The sequence below is a fragment of the Passer montanus genome, unplaced genomic scaffold (genome assembly GCF_014805655.1).
Source record: "Passer montanus isolate IOZ18808 unplaced genomic scaffold, ASM1480565v1 scaffold4, whole genome shotgun sequence".
NCBI lineage: Eukaryota > Metazoa > Chordata > Aves > Passeriformes > Passeridae > Passer > Passer montanus.
In genome coordinates this window covers 5217339-5238745 of record NW_024368818.1, presented here as the reverse complement: position 1 = coordinate 5238745, position 21407 = coordinate 5217339, and the positions used below count along the sequence as shown (strand labels likewise).

The 21407-nt window shown below is 43.3% G+C and overlaps 2 protein-coding genes across 11 annotated transcripts in view; both read left to right on the top strand.

Moving 5' to 3' along the window:
• The window catches only part of IFT88 (intraflagellar transport 88), a 43496-nt gene extending 40276 nt beyond the window's left edge, over nucleotides 1–3220 (top strand). For 8 of the 9 annotated variants that reach the window (XM_039718681.1, XM_039718679.1, XM_039718680.1 and 5 more), the window contains 2 exons: nucleotides 1378–1473; nucleotides 2151–2461. In XM_039718681.1, the coding sequence (XP_039574615.1) occupies nucleotides 1378–1473; nucleotides 2151–2272 (218 nt within the window). In that variant the 3' untranslated portion in view covers nucleotides 2273–2461. Of the gene's footprint in view, nucleotides 1–1377; nucleotides 1474–2150 lie in introns of all 9 variants that reach the window. The other variant, XR_005628585.1, reaches the window with a different exon arrangement.
• A 6342-nt stretch (nucleotides 3221–9562) lies between these two features.
• On the top strand, nucleotides 9563–20290 carry IL17D (interleukin 17D). Of its 2 annotated transcripts, none has more exons than XM_039718722.1 (3): nucleotides 9563–9702; nucleotides 10366–10676; nucleotides 18296–20290. In XM_039718722.1, exons 1-3 carry the CDS (start codon nucleotides 9667–9669, stop codon nucleotides 18609–18611), a joined length of 663 nt encoding a protein of 220 aa, XP_039574656.1. In that variant the 5' UTR covers nucleotides 9563–9666; the 3' UTR covers nucleotides 18612–20290. The 2 variants fall into 2 exon arrangements, with proteins under 2 accessions (XP_039574656.1, XP_039574658.1); XM_039718724.1 differs by lacking the exon at nucleotides 9563–9702 and adding an exon at nucleotides 9990–10278.
• The last annotated feature ends 1117 nt before the right edge of the window (nucleotides 20291–21407 follow it).

Sequence of the window (21407 nt, the reverse complement as noted above, 5' to 3'; positions counted from 1 at the left end):
GCAGAGCCCACTCAAATCAAGGGGAGGCCCTTTTGGAATTTCACAGCCCTTTAGTTGAGTTTCTCTTCAGGAAAACCCACTTTTTCCCCCCATTTCTTCAAATTCTTTAAATATTACTTCTTTCATGAAACCTGTCAGTGAGAATTCATCCAAGGGAAGTGGATGTACATTAAAATATGTATTCCTTGCTTTGAAATTTCAACTGTAATATGTGTCTTGTGAACTTATTAACTGTTTGACATATGACTGCATATATTAGATCTTTCTTGGAGCAGAGACATCTTCCAGTTTAGGGTTGAGCAAACGGAAGTCTGTGGTGGTATTTATAGAAAGATAAATGTTTGTCATCTTTGTAGTTGTTTGGGGGGGAGTTGGGTTTCTTTTTCTTTTAATCATAACAATATCTATTAAAATAACATTTGTAGTAAATAAGACAATGGAAATACGTTGCCAAGTCCAGACTTTGCAATTAATGTTTGCTGAGTGAAACCCATTTTTCCTCCTTATGATGGAAGACTTTTAATACTCACATTGTTTGGTGTTGTAAATGAATATGTCTCTATTTGGCTGCACATCCTGCCTTGTAAATATACCAAGTCAAAGTCAAAATGTTTTCTCCCAGGAGAAAAAATATTGCATAAAAATTTGTTGTAGCCGATGAGATTGAAAGCTTGTCATGAATGTGAAAAAGAGATTCAGAGGTGAACAGAATATTTAAAGTGTCTGGAATACTGCTGTGGCAGGGGAATGTTAATCTGCTGTTGTCCGGGCAGGAGGCAGCCCTTGGAGCCGACACATTCCTTGGGGCCCTGCTGCAAACTGAGCTGCCAGCACAGTGTTTACAGCGAGCTGCAGGGCCAGCATGCTCTGTACACATGGGCTGAGCCTGCCTGCCACGCAGACACCCCATGGCAAATGTGCTCTTCTAATTGAAAGCAAACTTAAGTGTTGCATTTAACCTTGACAGTACTGAGCAGGTGGATCACACTGGTGTGTTAGTGAGAACACAAACATAGGAAATGTCCAGTGTACGTTGTGACAGTGTTTATATTTATCAGGCTTATTTTAACTCCAAAATGTGACTGTAATTTATAAGCAACTGAAATGTCAGCATTTGAGGCAGAAATATTTTAATGTGTTTACTCCAAAGTCATAAGGTTGTATATATTTTTTAAAAAATGTTAACACACACATGTGTGGACACAGTGTCCACTGTGTTTTAAAGACCACTACTACAAATGAGTACTGTGTCTGTCATGAAAAGATGGTTTCATCCAAGTCCAGTTTGACAGATAGTAGTAGCTGAATTGATGTTATTCTTGTATCGTGGTTTCACAGAACATAACAGCATGTTGTCCTTTTTTTTCTGTTCCCCAGATAGTGGTGGTACCAAAGGGGAAAGACTGAGTGCCAAACTAAAAGCTCTGCCTGGAACAAGTGAACCCTATGAAAGTAGCAGCAGTAAAGAAATAGGCAAGTCGACATCTTATACCTTTTTTAATTTCATGGTCCTCAGGGAGAGGAGAAACAAGGAGAGAGGAAAAAATATAAGTTATTGGAAGAGTATGTAAAATTAGATAACTGAGGAAACATTTTCCCATGCAAATGAAGCTTTTGCTTCATTGTTTAGACGTCACTATAAAGTAATTGTAAATATTAAGAAATGTGGCCCATGTTAATTGCTTTCAATATCTGTCTGCTGTGTCCTTTAAGTCAGTTCTTGCCATTCTGGAGTCATAGGTTCTTCAATAAGACTGAATTTTCAAAGGGGTTTAAAAACCCAAATTCATGTGGAATGTGGTACTTCCTAAAAAGCCACTCCTCAAACAAGTCATCAGTCTTGCTGTTCCTTGCACGTATCCAAAATCTTTTTCTCACTGCAGTATAATAAGAGAAATTTATTTTTAAAAAAACCCAAGAGGCTTCCATTGGTAGAATCTGGAACTTTGCTCTTATGCCCTGCCTCAGTTCCTGGATGCAATGTTTTGTTCTCCTTCAGCGTTCATACGCTCTTTCTGGTCTACATTTCAAAGACACAGATGTGTAGTGCTAAATCCTAATCTTGTATTTGATTTTGTATGTTTAAAACCAGCTAAAGTTAAAGCAAAAATAGTTTGTAACTGTTTCACATGTATTTATTTAAACCCTAGATGCCTCCTACGCAGATCCACTTGGCCCACAACCAGAAAGACCAAAAACAGCAGCAAGAAAAAGAATGGAGGAAGATGATTTTGCTGATGAAGAACTAGGAGAGGATCTGCTTCCAGAATAGCATATGGACCACTCATCTTTTTTATAATCCTTTTAAAAGTTTTAGCTGAAAAACTTTTCATTCATAATGATTTTGTAGTGGATTTTTATAAACTATTTGTGAAATACTTTGAACATATGGTACCTTATGTTAAAAACTTGGATTTGTAATTGCAGTGTCTTCTGTGATTGATTAAAAAAATAATGGTGAGGTTATTTTATTCATGCATAAAATCTCCACAAGTACTCAAACCTATTGCAAGCTGTATCAAATGTGCAAAGCTTTTGCTTTCAGAGGTACATACAATGATAATATTAAACAGAAAAGCCTCTGAAGCTTCATCTTTCAATGCAGAATACTCAAAAGCAATGCTTGTAAGGTTGAAAATCCTGTATCCTTCATCCAAAGCCAGAATTTATTTCAGTCCTGTGAGCTGACCTGAAAATGCTGAGTATGACCTTGGTCTTCCTTAAGGTCCCAGTTCAGCAAATCACTTTGCACTGATACCAAAGAAAGCATCTTAATTTAAGCCTACGTTTAGATGAACTAGGACCATTTTGCAGTCTCTCAGCAAAATGTCCTTATTTTAATTTTTTATTTTGAGTGGTCAGAGTTGTCAGGATTTCAGGCTAGTTTGTTCAGAATTGCTGATTAGATTGCAGCTTTTGAGTCTTATTTTGGAGACTGTGGCACTGACCACACAGTGGTAGTTTTGCACAGCCTAAGCTGAGTATGGGTGAAGGAGTTAGTTACAGAAATCACCATTTTGCTTATGAACGGAACAAGTTTGATCTGAAGTTATTGAGACCCGTTAAATTCCTTTAGTAGGAATAATTTTGAGGAGGTGAAAAATATTAGTCAGGTGTTCAGAATTTCCTAATAAATACTTGCAAAACTAGTCCACTGAGATGGCTTGTTTTTGGAGCCCCGGCATGAGTTTGGTTTAATAGTTAGACTTTGGTTATTGCATTTTGAAATGCAAGAATTCAATCTTCTAAAATTTCCAGTGCTCCTTCTCAGTGTTGGTGCTCAGACTGTTTGCCACTGACAGTGGTGAAGTCTCTTCGTATCTTCATGAAATGTTTTTTTCAGGTTTTAGAAATGCTGCCCAGTTTCATAGGATGTCTGCAGGTGGTCAGAGGTGTCCTGTGGGATGCATGAGCCGCTTTGTGTGTAGCATGCTTCCCATGGGACTGGAGCAGTGTTTCTCTGGGATTGCACCGCTTCCACATGATGGTACGAGCAGAGCATGTTCAGTGCTGATTATGGAACACCCCGAGGGGCTCACCAGAGAAGGAAGACAAGGTAAGCTCTGGGGCCTGATCCTTCTAAGGGGTGGAAAAGAGCACGAGAAGGAAGTGGATGGCAGCTGCCTTATTTCTGCAAGCCTCTTGCCTGTTCCTCAGTCATGCTCTATCTACTGCCCTGGTCATGGAATGACATATTCCTGGATGTCATGGTAGTTCTTTCTGTCAGGCTTAGTCTTGGAAGACCTAGACCACCAGGATGCAATGTTCCATGCAGGAGGGAGCATTTTCAGCTACAGACTGCAGTGGCATGAGGTATCTGAGTTAATCACAGTATGAGAAAATAAATGGGACCATGGCAGGGAGCATAGATAAAGCTGTGAAACAGTGCAGAAGAGAAGGCAGGCGAGATACTGCCATGGTCTTGTAACACAAGACATTTGAGTAGACTCCACAGGGTTGACCCTGGCTGGGTGCCTGGCACCTACTGAAGCCTATTACACTCCTCTGCAGCTGGGCAGGGGAGAGAAAATATAACAGAGGGTTCATGGGTTGAGATAAGGACTGAGAGAGGTCACTCACCAAATACAATCGCAGGCAAGACAGATTTAAATTAGAGATACTAATTGAATTTATTGTTCACAAAATCAGAGCAGGATAATGAGTAGTAAAACAAACCTTCAAAACACCTTCCTCCCCCCACCCCTCCTTTCTTCCCAGCTCTACTACCTCCCACAGTGAGGCTCAAGGGGACAGGGAATGGGGGTCATGATCAGTTCCATGGCCTCTCCCACTGCTCAGGGAGAGGAGTTGTTCCTCTGCTGGACCGTGGGGTCCCTCCCATGGGAGACAATTCTCCATGAACTTGTCCAATGTGAGTCCATCTCATGAGCAACAGTCCCCCTCAAACTGCTGCAGTGTGGGTCACTCTTCCCTGGAGTGCAGCCCTTCCAGGACAGGCTGCTCCAGCATGGGCTCCTTTCCCCAGGAGCCTCCCATGGGCTCACAGCCTCCTCTCAGGCATCACCTGCTCCGGCATGGGCTCCTCCATGGGCTCCACGTGGATCTCTGCATCCCTGTGGATCTCCATGGGCTGCAGGGGCACAGCTGCCTCACCACAGTCTGCACCAGGGGCTGCAGGGGAATCTCAGCTCAATGCCTGGAGCCCCTCCTGCCCCTCCTTGTGCCCTGACCTTGTGTCTGCAGGGCTGTTCCTCTCAGGTGTTCTCACCCTGCTCTTCTCTGGCTGCAGTTACATCTGTGCAGTAACTTTTTACAAAATTCTTCTTAAATATGTTATCTCCGAGGCATTACCACCATTTCTAATAGGCCCAGCCTTAATCAGCAGCACGTCCATTTTGGAGCCAGCTGGCATTGGCTCCACTGAATGTTGGGAAACTTCTGGCAGCTTCTCACAAAAGCCGCCCCTGTAGCCCCCCATTACCAAAGTTTGGCCGTGCAAACCCAATACAACATCTGATCAAACACTGCAGTCTCATAGGCATGTCCATGATAAAGTAGCATGAAGTACCAATAACTTGGGATACAGTTCACAGCTTAGTCTGTAGAAACACTCCTGCTGACATCTGAGAGATTTTGATCAGCAGCAGTTTCTTGATTCATAAGTTTGCCCAGATGCATAACTGTACATTGGGTAAAATTCTGTGGATTACAAACAATTGCACTTTTGTTCCAGCCCTGCACAAACTCACAGGCAGTTCTGGAACATGTTGTTTCCTATGTACAGACTCCCAGGGACTTCTGGAACATGCTGTTTCCTATAGCATGAGGATCTGATTATATAATGCTTTGGGTTATGATGAATTTGCATGTTATTTTGCAAGCACAGTTGGGCTTGTTCTGAATTGACAGAAAGCCATGTGATCCAGCTCCAACACTGGAATAATGAGTCCTGCTGACAGTCAAAATTATGTAGCCCAGGTTCATCCACTTCAAAGCCGTGTTCATTATGGCTGCATCTCTACTAGAACATTGCCAAGGCAAGCCCAGAGCAGAGCAGGGGATGTGTACCCAGCTGTTCTGTAAGACCAGTAGCACAGCATGCACAGTAGCACAGTTTTGGACCATGACAATTCATCTCCCAGACAATTGCCTTGCATGATCCAAAGGTAAGCCTGGGCCAGGAGCCATTCTTTGGAAGCAGCTTCAGTGCATCATCCTTCTTCTTTGGTGTAAGATGTTCTGTATGAGGGAACACAACACTCAAGGATTGGACTCAAGGCCGAAGAGTGATCCCTGATGGAGATTAATACAACTGGGATCTCTTGAGAAAGAAGCTCCATGCGTGTCTCCGAAGTGCCGGGTCACCATGTTGGAACACCTCAGGTGAGCACACCCGTGTGATTCAGGCAGCTCAGCTCTCCAAGGACAAGTGGAGTGCTTGATTCAAATAATTACCTGGGTTATATGGGATTATGTGCTATATTAATGTGGTGTCCCTGACCCTGTCCTTGGTTGCCATTTAGCTCGGGTGCAGTGAGTTGTGTTCCCTGCTGCCATGTAGGGTGCCCTTGGTCTTAGAAACCACAGGAGTGGAAACCTGAATGAGCTAAATAGTTCTATTTTCATCCATGAAATTCAAGCAGAAACTTTGTGTCAGGTTTGGTTGCACAAAACAGACTACATCTCCAGAAGCCACACACTGCAGGTACGTGCTTCCAGCAGCATCTAAACCCCATCTTGTGTTTATCATTCTGGAATTAGTCAATCATTTAAGATTCCTGCTATTATATTAATTTATTATTTTATGTTAGAAGAGCAGCAACATTAAACCTATGAAAATGCTAACCCCTTGAGAAACTGACTTATGAGGTATTTTAGCTCCTATTGTCATGAAAAGATCTATTATACAATATTAAACAATCCTCAGCTCACCTCTTAGACTTGAGGTCTTCCTCCGGGTAGGAACTTTACATACCGAGCTACCTTTCTCTTTACATGTATGAAAAACTGCTCTTTGTACAGTAGCCACATATAAATGACTACTTGAGTAGTATTTTATTTATTTCTGAGCAAGCCTAGCTCTACAGCATCAAAACATTCTTAATCACATATTGCATGTTTTTCTCTGAACATCCTTTGTTGGATTACATGACTTATTACTTCTAAACCAAAGCTATTGCAGAGTAAAATAGGAATTGAAGATTGTACAAAGGTATAGTTCATAGAGTCATAGAATGGTTTGGGTTGGAAGAGACCTTAAAGATCAACCAGTTCCAACCCCCCTGCTGTGGGCAGGGACACCCTCCACTAGACCAGGTTACTTCAAGCCCCATCCAAATTGGCCTTGAGCACTTCCAGAGATGGGGCATCCAAAATTGCCAATAAACAGTTTTGTGATAAAATTTTATGATAAAGGGCTGTTTCCCTTCGTTCCTTTGTGAGAGCAGTATGAAATCATAAGAAATTAATCTAATTTTCTACATTTTGTTTATTCTTGATGTCAAGGACATAGATGATCAACTTTATGGTAAAAAAGCTATTTTTAACCTGTTTGCTGCTCAGTTTCCCCCTTGGCAAAATGAAGTCTTTGGAAGATTCTGCACTTCTCAAGAATTCACTTTTGCAAAGTTAAATTGCCTAACAACTGTAAAATATGCTGAGGTGCTGCTGCAGAAGATGCCATGCCATGGACACTGCAAAGTGGTGTTACAACTGCAGGGAAGATGAATGGGAACAGAAGAGTTTGGGTGACAGGTTATCTGCAAACAGAATGTGAGGCAGAAGGACGTCTTTGGGGAGTAATCAAATTCTCTTTCTGAAACTTTATACCTGCTGGGGATGCCAGCTGAATGTTTGTTCCACCCAACAACTTGAGTTGTTCAGCTTGAAGGTCTGTATGATGATTTTTAAAACCTTTTTCACATCATTATTTCAGATAGAGACAGGATCTCATTAATGCTGTAGCAGGATGAGAATAAGCAGTTGGAATATGCCAGTTTGGGGCAATTCTGCCATTTTTGTGACAAGCTAATGATACTGTGGTATCATTAATAATGTATGTCACAATCATGTGATTTATTTATGTGTGAACCATGTGGGGCAATTCTGCCATTTTTGTGACAAGCATATTACTGTGGTATCATTAATAATGTATGTCACAGTAATGTGATTTATTTATGTGTATCTGAAACTGGCTGTCATGTGCCAGAGCAGCTATGGAAGACAACAACCCCAACCAGAAAATGTCCTGACAATGCTGCTCCTTGGGGATTAATGTGTCTGGGAAGAGTGACATTCTTACATTTACTGTCAGGCTTTCACCATCATTCCAACGATTCTGAAACAATTTTCCAAATGATCATAATAGTCTGATGATAATGTATTTGAAAAGGATTTTTTTTGTCCTGCTATGACACATTTTTCTCCAGCTGCTGGTAACAATGTAAGGTTGAAGACACAAACCTGGTGTGTCCTTCATTGAACACTTTTCAGTGTTTAACATGGCATGAAATGTTCTCTCATCAAATCAGATGCAGAAAATGTTTCTTCTTATTTATATGAACTCACTAAAAATGTCTGTCTTGCTCTTGCTGAGCTTAGTTCTCTTTGGAACATCCTGATTTTCTCATGGTAGAAATTTGTGGAACTGAACTTATTATCAGACACTAATAATCTCAGGAGAGAGGTAGGTGCCACTCCCAGATATAAATATTGAATGACAATCTCCAAAAAGAACATTTAGAATATTACATAAAAGTGAAAGATATAGTTCTGAATCCATTGATTGAAATACCCTGTATTATATCAATTTCAGGGTGGATTTCATATTAATGTGTATATTTTTCAATATTTTTTCAATAGTTAATTCGTATAGATATTTTTAATCCCCCTCAAATTCTAAGAAAATTGAAAAGTAACACCAATGACGAAGATACTGGTTAGTAATTTCTTAATGTCGAGGAAGAACCTAAGTTGCCAAAGTGTATTAGGGAATATTTTATGACTCAGATGTCTCTAGGGTAGACTATGCCACAAGAACTGGCATAGCACTCTTAGTTCCTCTGTAATAGAATCTCATTTGCTGACCTGGTGTGCTTCTTGATATTTGAATCAATGTGATTTTTCATAAGACAATACAATGCAACTATCATACAGAATTAGAATAGTGTCTAGATAAGACACAAAGCCTTAAATTCAATGGCAATTTACTGCCTGTGCCATTGTTTTGTTTTTATCTTCTCTGATTTTTGAGGCAGGCCTCTCCCAGAAATGTTGATGCATATAAAGGAAGTACATAAAACTCACATTTTGCAAAGCTAAGTGCAACATCCTCATGCTACTCAGAAATCTGAAATTTCTCAAGATGCTGGTTCGCCTTAGGAAGAGTAATATAAAAAGACCTATGGTGATAAATATTTGCCACACACACCACTCGAAGGCGGTGAAGTAACAGAAGTCCAGGTGCATGGTCAGAGGCTAGACTGGACTGGGCTAAATGGACACACACCTGAAGACAGGACTGCAAAGGAGAGTTTGGAATTCAATGTAAAACTGTCCTTCCTCAGAGCTGAAATCTGATTCAAATCCCACTCAGTTAAAGGTCAAGATACTGCTAATAAGTGGTACTGACCTGTGATACATATGGCACCAAAATCACTAAAAATCATAGTTAGATTTAACTGTATGACTTTTCAGAAACCACAAAATCAAGTCACTTCATTACAGTTATGAATGCCAGACCACTCTGCTCCAACTCCAGCCTGTTTGGTGAAGTTGATGTCTTGTGTTTCTGTGGTACCAGGCTGGGGTTTCTCAGTCCTTGTAGAATTTATGATCCCATTTTCCTTTATTCCTAACCAGTATTTTCATATTTAACTATCCTTATCCTAAATGCCTCAATAGATGTGCAGGACTTAATCAGAGCACATGAAATACTTGATTCAAGTGATGAATTGTGCCAGAGACCATGTTTATATTGTACCGTGTATTTTTAAAAGTACAGAATAGGTGGAGAAGCCATTGGAGGTGAGACTCACCTCAACCTCCTTTAGGTAGGTACGATGCAAATTTCTCTTCTTCTGAAGGGGCTTCTCCTGCAGCCAGCAGAGTGACCCTGCCCTGGGTGTCTGCCCCAGGCTGCCTCGGCAGGAGGAACCGGAGCATCAGACTCACCTCTGTGCCTGCTGGAGAAACGGCACAGCTGCGATGGAGAAACGTGCCAGAGGTGCTACCTGGAATCGGGTAAGTCAGAAATCCCAAACCCTTACGAGGGACAGTGCCAACTGCCCTAAAGTGACTGGGAGAGTCCAGGCTAGAGCAGTCCCTTCCTTTTCTGTAAATCCCCACATTTTTTCACATCAACCTTGACACTTTGGCTCCTACTGGGCCAAATCCTGGCTCTGCCCCAGTCTCGAGCCCTGGCCCAGAGGGTGCCACTGGATGCCGAGTGTCCCGGCGGGGTTGGGGACAGCCCGGCTCCCGCCGGTGCGGTGGGAGGGAGAGCGGGGCTCCCGACGGCAGCCCCGGGCCGGTGGCCGCGGCGGGGCCGGGCCCGGGTCCGCCCGTGCCCGGGGGTGTCCCGGGGCGGCGGGCAGCGCTGGGATGCGGGACCGGCCCGCGCCGAGCGCTCGCCGCCGCCGCGAGCGCCGCCGAACATGTTCCTGGCAGGCGAGGCCAGGGGAGATGCAGTGAGGCGCGGGGCACTTTTCCAGCAGCTCCTCCGCCGGGAGAGCCAGTGGCACGGCGCGGCGCCGCAGCCCGCCGCTCTCCCCGGCTCCCTGGAGGAGAAGCAGCCCGGGCGCCATGCAGCGAGGCAGGGTAAGGGGCCGCGGGGCGCGGCGGTGGCGGGCGGGCGGGCGCGGTGTCCCCGGTGTCCCCATCCCGCTGACGGCGGCGTCGTTGCAGGTGCGGGCGGCGCCGGCGGCGCTGCTGGCGCTGCTCTGCGCCGCGCTGCTCCCGCTCCGCCCGGAGGCCGCCAGGGCGCACAAGCAGCGGCCGGCGCGGACCCGGAGCTGCGGCGAGCGGCCCGAGGAGCTGCTGGAGCAGCTGTACGGGCGGCTGGCGGCCGGCATGCTCAGCGCCTTCCACCACACCCTGCAGCCCGAGCCGCCGGGCCGCCAGCACAACGCCAGCTGCCCCGCCGGGGCACGGCCGCCCGCCGACAAGAGGGTCCGGCTTCCCGTCAACCTGCGCAGCGCATCGCCCTGGGCTTACAGGTGACTGCGGGCCCGGGGAGGGGAGGTGCGGCCGCCTCAGGGGCCCGGCGGGCGGAGGCAGCCGAGGCGGTGTCCCCGGGCTGCGCCGCGCCGTGCCCGGGGCGGCTCGGGAGGCGAGGGGCGGCCGCGGCGCCGGGCAGCGGCCAGGAAAGGCGCTAAAGCACACGTCTAAGCAGGCGATATAAGGTAATTATGTAAAATCAGCAGTGTGGGGAATATGTCTAATGGGCAAAAAGGGGAATGAATGAGGTGGAGCAAGCCGTGAGATGGAGCTCACACCCACATCCACACCCACCCGCGAGCACAGACCACCCTCAAAAAGTCACTTGGGCCAATTGTCATGTGTGACAATCAGAGGACCCTCAGCAAAGGACCACCACCAAAGAGGTACCTCTTGACTCTGCAGCAGCCACAGAGGGGCTCAGACGCTTTCCCCAAAATGTGACTCCGGAGGCTCCACTGTTTCTAAAATACTTCAGGGAACAGTCTGTGTTCCGCTCACCCACCAACAGAGCCGTATCTTCACCCACCAAACAATCCCAAGGGCTCCATGTCCCCTTTGCTCTAGGAGCGTAGGCAAGGGATGAGTACAGCAGTATTCTACACCTGTGTTTTCAGCCTGTGCTTTGCAAACCTCCTTCCCCTGAGGTGGAAACAGGGGCTCACAGGCTATTTTTAGGGGGCATAAAAACAACTAAGTAAAGTAAATTTGTTGTGAGGCTGGTTAATGAACAAAACAAGGGCCTGCACTTCTGTAGGAAGCTCTGGAAAACTTGGAAACCACTGATCTAGTACACTAAACCCAGTGTGTGATCACATTCTTAGAAGACTATGAAGTCTTCTGGTGGTTTGAATACAAGTGAGTTCTGTTTACAGTTTTCTGTAAAGGACTGCAGACAACAGGAAGCTAAAACGTGCAAACTTAAAAGGAACTGACTTTCTTGCTACTTTTTATACATTATCCCTGGTATATACTTTGATGCAGTTCCTGTGTATTCAGCAAACAGTTATCTCCTTGTTAGGCTCTCCAATAAATATTTATTTTATGGCATGGGTTTTGCTCGCTTTTAGTGTAAGAAGTAATCCTACTGAGAGAAAGATGGTTTATTTGCTCAGTAAGCCTTTCATAAGCAAAGTATTTTTAGCAATGCATTTTCTCTGAGAAAACTGAGGATTTTTAAGCTACCTAAGAGTGCACAAAGCAAATACCATAAGCAAAACACCTACCATTGGGCTCAGGTATTTTTTACACTGGTTTTGCAAAATACTAGTGCTATCAGAAAATCACTCCTCTGGTTTGAAAACAGTGCCTTCATCCTTATGTCTCGTTGGGCAGGTGTTTATTTGCAGTTGGAGCTCTGTATAGGCTTACTTTTTAATGGAGAACCAGCTGCTTTTTGGGGCTTGGCTTACAAAAGCAAATCCGCTGTACTTTTCATCCAAGTGTTTTCAGACACACCACTAACCATTCACATACAAGTAACTTGATGACATCTCCAAGCTAGGAATTTTGAAAGATAGCAGGGAAGAAGTATTACACCATTAAAAGCAAAATCTAAAATTATATTTAGAGGGGAAAATGTTTCTCCGCATTTTTACTGCAATGAGACAGCAACAGATACCTCAAGATGTGTAATTAAAGTGTGAAATATAAGACTGCTAAAGTGCATTAGCTGTTACCTCCTGCTATCTCAGAGATTTTGAAGCTAGATATGAATATTTGTTTTGTTCTGTGGTCTTCACCTGGGTATCCTGGAAGCTCCTTAATCCTATTAGAGTTACTCCATATCTTTGAGAGGGATACACAGCTCTCCATGAAAGACTGCAAGTAATGTCCCATTATGCTTTGTCAATGGTTAACCAATTTCACTTATACAATCCCAACAATTTCTTCTCCCTGGCTGGAGTGTTAATCTGAAAAGCTGCACACAGCTCTCTTCCACACAGCACTTTCTTGACAAGCCTATTTGCATTTCATTCTTTTCCCTCGTAAATTGCTCCCCTTCACGGATTCGTTGCTGTCTCTGAACTGCCTTCTGAATCACCAAAGTTGTTCTAGTGGTGAATGCTCTAATAAATTCATAAATAAATAAATAAATAAATAAATTCACTGTAGGCACACCTCTCTTGTACACCCTGATAGGAAACTGCTCAAAGGCTGAATATGACTGCTTGAAATTTGCATCAAGGTGCCGGTCCCGTTCCAGCGTCTCACAGACATCCTGCTCTCCGGCTTCTTTTCTGCACCTAAAGACTTACAGTGCAGTTCATTTCTGCTCTGTCCATAAAGGCTCTTTTTTCTTTTTGACATGCATTTTAATGCCTGAGATACCTCATGCTGTTTCTCTGTCTTCACTGGCGTTGCAGCATTTCCCATTGTTACCATCTGCAGATTTCATTAACATACTGTTTATACTCCCTATTCCAGGTCATTAATAATAAAGATATTAAGTCTGGCTCTACTTACCTTCCCCTGAATATCTCCCCAGGCACCTGCTCCCAGCTGTTTAACACTGCTGCTTGTAATTCTTCTGTTCACATGACTGTTCTGTCCAAGTCAACTGGAATTTTTTCATATCAGCATTTATGAGAAAGAATCAAATATATTACTTAGAGAACTGTGTATAATGTTGACTCTACTGCATCATCTGTATCCCAAACCTGTCATTCTGTTTAAGTGTGGAAGAATTAGGTTGGACTGGCTCAAAGCTCAGATAATCCTTGTGTGGCTTCTTTGCTTATCTTTGCTCTGTGCTTACTATTTATTTTCCATTACTCGGTCTTTTAATTTGGTTCTACAAAAATAAAGACTTACATCACTTTTGGCTTGCTGCAAACCAGAGATACAGGAGTTGTACACGGATTGCACCTCAGATCCATCTGGTTCCCAACCCTGATGCTAGCAGCAACCAACAGGTGGTATTTAAGGCAAAAGTTAGGGGAAAAATACTTGTTCATGTGTCTGATACTGAAATTCCATCCTGGTGGCCACAGGAGATCAGTATATAACTCAGGGCACAGAGTTTAATCACGTGAATCGCTCTTTGCTCTGCAGAGCTATAAAGAGAGAGCAGAGTTCCCTGAAGTCAGTTGAGCACGCTGGATTTGCTCAGCAGTTCAGGAAGTTGGGCTACAAATTACCCAGCTTTTTAAAAAAATAGAGCCAGCAGCAGAAGTTCTGCCGTGAAATCGTCCTTCCATGAAATCATCAGGCTGACCGTGTGCCAGCTTGTGACATCTATCCAGGGGCTGCTTGTCCTTTTTAGCAGTATTACATGGACAGTCAATGGAATCCAGAGAGCCTGGATTACAAGGAGGTTCTGGCATGGGCCACTTGGCTACTGCCACGGGTCAGAGCTGCTTAACAAGAATTAATGATATGGGTGGATCTGCAGACCCTGCTGACAGCACAGGATGGGTGCTCTTGTTCACATTTACAGAAGCCACAATCATTAGCAGTGCAAGCACAGCTTGCACAGATGCACAGGAAAGTTGCTCAGAGACAAGAGCCATTATACAAATAATTAAAATTAAATGTCTGCCTAAACTTTAGTGGGGATCTGATCATAAAGCTCACAGCAAATGTTCAAAAATCTGATCCTGCTGAAGTCAGCAGCACTTTTACAGGTAGTGCTGATTTGTGATTCCAGTCATGGTGCTGCAGAACACAAATAACATTATTTAAGCATTAATTAATCAGCTCTATTTTTATTTTCTGATGTCTTAAGGCTACAATAGCAATCATCACCAGTTTGCAAACACACTTCTACGTGAGTTTAGCAAAATTTCTTTATGTGTATTCAAGAAGTCATTCAGGTTTCTGAATTTCCAAATCCTGTGGCTTTTATTTCTGCCTCTGGGGAATGATCCTGCATCTGCTAATGGCTAATTTACAGAGATTTAACTTTGATTGTCAGTGTTGCTCTGATGATTGCCAAGTTAGCCAGTCCCTCTCTCAAACATTGCCCAGCTTGTTTTTTCTGTTTTCCAAAAATCAGTCTCAGTTTATATGCATCCTTCGTTTAGTGCTCATTTACATAAATTCTTAATAAAAGTAATACAGGCAAGTCATTTTTCACTGGTAAAAGCCAAGCTTGTCTGCAGTGTGTTTGGACAAAGGCATACAGGAGGGCTTTCCTTCAAATAATACTCCAGTGATTTTCTAGATGCTTATCCAAGGCATTTTCCAGGATTTAACATTACCATGTAGCACGGTGTGCATGTCCCAAAGATGCAGCCAAGGGAAAGAATGCAAGGGGATGCAGAGCTGCCATCCTTTTTAGTTGAGCACATTTGTACAACTCTTCAGGAAATCAGTTAGCACTGGGCTATTTCTGTGCAGGCACTGTGCTACCTATAGTAGCAATACCTCTGTTGCTGCCTGCAGATTAAATAAAGCATTACATGAACAAAAAAACACCTGCTATAGGGAAATAAATGTCTTGGCAAGGGGGGAAAAAAGCTGTTAGCTCTTAATCCTGTAAGTATTTCAGAGTGTGAAGGAAGAGGATGATGATCTGCTTATTAGACTTTTGATAACATCCAGCTGTTAGCCCAGTGCTAACAGTGATTTTCTGAAGAGTCGGCTCCCTGCCCCAGCACAGCATCTGACCCTGTGGAATCAGAAGCTTGGAAATTACGAAGTGACAATATTATTAAAAATACTGCTTATAAAAGTAGCAGTACAGGAGAAGGCAGATTAAGTCTCTGCAAGAGTTTTACTTCTGACAGAAAGTTTTCTCTTGAGTTTCCAGGTTTAGTAGGTAAATGTCAGGAAGTTTGTTTTTCACTGGGAGCTCTCAAAGCACTCGTAGGGTCATAAGGAAAAGCAGCCGAGTCACACTTCATTAGCAGTTCCAGTTCAGCACAAACCTACTTCTTGTTCCAGCAGATGGGAGCAGAGCAGCTCGGCACAGCTCACTGCTCCTGTCCAGCAGTGCTGGCAGGGCAGACTCAGCCTTGCACAGTGGTGACCTGAGTTCACAGGACACGGGCAGTCCTCAGCAAAGGATCTGGGCTGTCTGCTTTGCAGCAGGGGCCACAGCAAGTGACACAAGGCTGCAGGGGACACTTGAGTACCAAGGGAAGGTTGCACTTCCCTGGTTCTTCAGCACTCTTCCCAGCTCCATCCATCTCTTGGGTGTGAGGAAAGACATAGCAGGAACTTGGAAGATGCATTTTTACCTGGTTAATTAATCTGATCAAAAATGTTTACCCACTTCCAGGAGAAGATGTTAAAACATGACTTGTAGTGGTTGGTGTTTCTTAGTGACTCTGACCCAAGCAGGTCTGGGTTGCCTAGAAAGACACAAATGGGGTTTTATTTATACAACTTTTCTGAACAGGTTTGAGCTGAAGATGCAGAACCTTGTATATGGCTCCAAATTTTAGTGACATTTTTGTTAAGGTATTAATTTCAGGAGGCATTACTTAGAGGCTTCAGCCTTGAAGTTCTGGTCTGGATACAAAACCACATCTATATTTTGAATCCATCATTAAGTTTGGATTCTCTCTGATTCCTTCCAGTCCTCACATGATGTATTAACATCAAACTTAGTAATATAAGAGATTTTTTTCCCTTGGAAAGTAGAAAATCATGCCACAACCACACCATATTTCAAAATACCCACCCCATTAATACCTGACTTTTCCACGTGGAAATTTGGAGGAGAAAGGTGGTTGTAGACCCTGATTCCAGTGACAGTGTTCTCCTGTTATCAGTGATACCTCTTTATATGTTTGCATGCAGAAGCATGTTCATGCTTTCCAGTAACATCATAAACCAGGTGCTAGAGATAATACAGTAGAGGAAATACCAATAATTGACACATGGTGTGTTTAACAATCCACCACTGAAATTACTCACACTTGAGTTTGAAATGGGAATGTATCACAGTAGAAAGGCCTGTGTTCTCCTTTATTCCCTTCTGCTGGCTACCAGACATTTTATTCCACACTGGTGTGAGATCCTGTAACATGAAGGTATTTCCTGGGGAAAGTAACGGAGTATAAATGGGACAGAGAAGCACTGCAAAAAATATCTGCAACATCACAGGTGTCTGGCTGTTAGAGAACTGCTCAGATATTTTTGCGAGGAAAATAAATTCTTTTATATCTCTATAAATTAATTTAAAAGTTATTCTCCTTGATGACAGGATAACCAAGTTTGTGTTTGGCAAAAGCTGTGATTCCAGATTTCCTTTAACCAGATAAACTGGCAATACCTCTGAAAAAGGCAGCTCCCTTCTGTCCCTGCCTAAGCTGCTTGTTCACTCTGGCTGGTTGGTGCAGAGCTCTGTGTACATGGGTGGCAAGACAGCTGACAGACCAAGCCCCAGCTCTTGATGGAGTTACTCCTCAGCTGAATGGGTTCCTTGATCAATCCTGTGACCAGAAAAACATCAGTGTCAGCGCAGGGGTGGGTGTGAGAGGGACAGCCAGGCTGCCTGTTCTCACAAGGACAGATCTTGTTGACTAGCAGCGACTGCAGTCACAGCTTGAGGCAGAGTTAGGGTTCTGCCTCTTCCAAACCTGAAACTCCTTCTTGTCTCAGAGACAGCCTGAAGAGATAAAAGATGAACACTTTGATACCCAAAGAAATACTGCCAACCCTGAGAAACACAATTTACAAATTGCTTTAAATCTATTAAGATTTAAGATCACTTTAAGATCTGTTAAGGTATCCCACCTGGAGGACTGCATCCAGCTCTGGGATCACAACACAAGAAGGATGTGGACCTGTTAGAGTGAGTCCAGAGAATGCCATGAAAACACTCAAAGGGATGGAGAACCTCTCCTATAAAGACAGGCTGAACCTTTCAGTATCTCAAGGGGCCCTACAAGTGAGCTGGAGGAGGACTCTTCACAAGGACATGGAGTGACAGGACAAGGAATAATGCCTTTAAACTGGAAGATGGCAGGTTTAGATCAGATACTGGGAAGAATTAAGAAGTGAGGGTGGTGAGACACTGCCCAGAGAAGCTGTGGATGCCTCATCCAGTTTAACTCAGGATGGGCAGGAAAATGTTACTCTTCTATGGTTAGAACAAGATACAGTAGGCATGAGTTAGAAGAAGCGATACAGAGTTCTGCTTTCGAGGGGAAGGAACATTTATGACCCCAAATCTACTAGGGAGAAAAACCTATTGCAGAAATAATTGTACAATTCAATTCTATTTAAATTACTAAATTTTAAAATATCTTGTCATGGCCTTAACAATAATAATGTTAATAAGGAGTTGTACGAGTTTTTGAAGAACTCAGGCAGATAAAAAGTTTAGAAATGCCTAAGTGCCCTTTTTAATGCTCTTTTTAGCCATTCGGTCCAAAATGCAAAACTTATTCTGTTTAAACCTTTGAATCTCACAATTCAGAAAACCAGACACTTCATACTTCCCTGTGCACCGCAGGACCTCATCAGTTCTGTAACCTGTTCATGTTTTTTTCTTTACACTTTACAAATTAGAAGCCAGACAGCAACAGCTACAGCTATTTTTCCTGGTGAAGACAACAAAAACATGATATCATTATTATAATGACATAATAATTATAATAACATGTAAGATTATATAATTCCAGATGAATATACCCGGAATGAATCTTTCTTTGCTTCCCTCCAGGATCTCCTACGATCCCACGAGATACCCTAAGTACATTCCCGAAGCCTACTGCCTGTGCAAAGGCTGCCTGCTGGGGATCTTTGGCGAGGAGAGCCTGCACTTCCGCAGCACCCCGGTGTTCATGCCCACCGTCATCCTGCGCCGCACGCCCGCCTGCGCCGGGGGCCGCTACGTCTACACCGAGGATTACATCACCATCCCCGTGGGCTGCACCTGCGTCCCCGAGCAGGAGAAGGAGGCACAGAGCGTCAATTCCAGCATCGATAAGCAAGAAGTGAAGTTGCTGGTGGGCCAGAACAAGCCCTCATCGGAATGAAGAATGTATTAGAAGTCGTGTTTCGGTACTGGCCTCACATCACCACCTCAGGAAACTGTGCTGCAGCAGCAAACACATGCACTCACCCTCTTTTTCTGCTTACAGCTATTTCAGATATAAGGTGGAAAGTGCAGTCACTCAGATCATTAGAGATGGCAATTAATTCCATTTCTTTAGCTCGTGTAAACTTGTTTAGTTCATTATTGCAAACTCCAAAGTAGCCTTTTTTTTTCCTTAGAGCAGAACATTTTATCTTTGCTTATTCACAGTAAATTTTAGAAGATGATGCAACTGTAAGACATGGTAGCTATTACTATCGCAGGCTACTGGTTGTAGATATTTTTGAGGAATCTTTTATATTCTACTTTTAAGTACACTTGTATAAAAATCACACAGCTGCTGTATATATAACAAATCAGCAGTTAAAAGGATAATTTCTCAGGCTGGGAGAGCCTCCCTTTATACTGCATAAGCTCCAAGCTTTGCCTCTGAGCTGTTACCTCTTTGGCTAATTTATACACTGCAGCAAGGAAACTTTCGCTGAGTTGGCGTCATTCATGAAGCAATATTCTATGTGCTTGCTATTTTTAAACTTGCCAAATTGCTAACGGTACAAAGGTGTTGAGAAAAAACATGATAGAATATTGTAAAAATGCAGCAGACTTTCTTGATGTGGACTATGTCTAATTACACAGAAAATATCAAGTAGGTAAAACACAGTTTGGGTCCCAAGAATTCTGTATTTGATTTCATCCATCATTGACTACTTAAATTCCTTGTGATAAAACTGTGTTCCATGCAGCTGAAAGGCCAAAACCTTTCTCATTTTAGGAGAGGAGATTCCCCATTAAAAAGTAAGTACCAAGGATTGGCTTCACCTCAGGTGCGCTGCAGGTGAGTAAGCAGGCTAGGTCTTAACTTCCAGATCCTACAAGAGGTCATTGAGTTGAGTCCCAGTCAAACTAAACTTGTTAAATCCACCTGATTTTGACAATTACTGTTACTCATTTCTCCTTATGCTACATGTAACAGAAGATCAGCACCTGCAAAAGCTGACTGGGCAGCCTTCCATCTGTGCAGCCTACTGCAGATGGAACTTGATGGCAGGCCTCACCAGAAACCCTGCATGCACAAAAACTGGCATTTCCAGAACAACAGACTAAAGCTGACTCAGCCTAGTGAATGAGAATCAGCAATGACCAGGCATGCCTTGCACAAACAGAATTCCTCAGAGAGCCACACTCACCAAACGGATAAACCTCTGAATGCACAGCAGAGAGTCTCTTTTACAGATGAAGGATCATGAGGGCAATATCTTTGCAGAATAAACATCATATGCAGCAATGTATCTACATAATGCATCTTGAAATTTGCCTTAATTCATAGCAGAGAAAGCCCCTAAACTACACTAACACACTCTTCTTTGGAGTGTTGTTGGATGAAGAATGGAAAGACTATGAGTTAATCACAATTAACAAGCTGAAGACAGAACGAAAGTCATGACAACTCCATGTCTTGGTGCATCATTATTGATTGTGCTGTCTCTGACTCAGTCTAGCATAACAGTATTTTTCCAGTGCAATCTGTGAAACCTCTTACAAAGCCTCAAATAACTTTAAGAACTCCAGAAACTAATAAAGATTCCCATCACAATGTCAGATTGAAGGTTGTAGCTGTGTTTTTTGTGCAGATGCTATTCCTCAATTCTCCTTGTCTTTAGATCTATTTCCTCCGATTGTGATGCTTCTATCTCAAGGAGATTCTCAAAGGTGAGCTCAGAGATGGTCAAAAAATGTTTATCCTACTCAGAGAACAGCTAATTGCCTGGCTGCTGCCAGCAATTACAGGTAGTTACCTCTTCCCCAGAGAATGAAAATACTTGCAGCAGTTACAACCTCTTTTCCTTCCTCCTAATGTGGAGGAACTTCTCACCCCCTGAGCAGAAGGAAATGGTAATCAGAGGCTCAAAAGGGAGGCTGACCCACAAAACTGGAGAAACACTGCACTAGGTGATGTTTCAGTAGCTTGATCCCTTCCAGTTTCACCATTAGATTGTGAGGTTTTCTCCACATGTACGCTTATGGCAGCGTGAGGTTGAACCTTCAGACTCCAGGGCATAGAAAGCAAAGTCTTCACCCTAACAGGCAATAAAATAACCCCAAACAACAACAGCAAAATGTCCAACCATGCAGCACTTGGCATTTAATAGATACCCAGAGGGGCTACCAGCCAAGTCTGGCCAAACACTGCCCTCCAGCAGAACTCATTGTCTGCCCACACACTTTTGTTATACAAATTTGTCTGCAACAAATTAGTCATTAGAGCACATGGATGTATATTTGCATGATGCGGAGAAAAAAAGATCTCTTTTTTTTTATTGCAACTCTCTTGTCCTCCAGACATAAATTATGGAGTCATTTTGAGGTTTTTAAGTTCAGGGATTTCCTGGGAGGTGCAAGCTAAAATCTCGTAAATTGAACATAATCAGTTTCTCCTCTCCAGAAAAGTAGATGCTTTAGCTCATTGAAAGCTTCAGAAAGTGGATGATTGAAAGTACTTGAGAACTGCAAAACCTCCATGGATCAGTGGAGGGCTTGTGTTGGTGATGCCTCGTCACACTGCAACAAGTGCAGCAAGCTTCCCATGGTTCAGGCATCTTTATGCTATTTTGTTCAGAAGCCCATTTTCCCTTCTTAATTCCCCTTTTCCTCTATGACAGACTTTTTAGCTGAGCCAATTTGCTTCCTGATCCAGCTTTCCAGTTAGGTGTCTCTTAAAAGCTGTTTATGTTTTAGC

Bases quoted from the DNA above. Each gene is read 5' to 3' on its own strand.
- IL17D (XM_039718722.1), top strand. From the start codon at position 9,667: ATGGAGAAACGTGCCAGAGGTGCTACCTGGAATCGG. The intron at 9,703-10,365 runs GTAAGTCAGAAA...GCGTCGTTGCAG, and splicing joins GAGGTGCTACCTGGAATCGG to GTGCGGGCGGCGCCGGCGGC. The intron at 10,677-18,295 runs GTGACTGCGGGC...GCTTCCCTCCAG, and splicing joins GCATCGCCCTGGGCTTACAG to GATCTCCTACGATCCCACGA.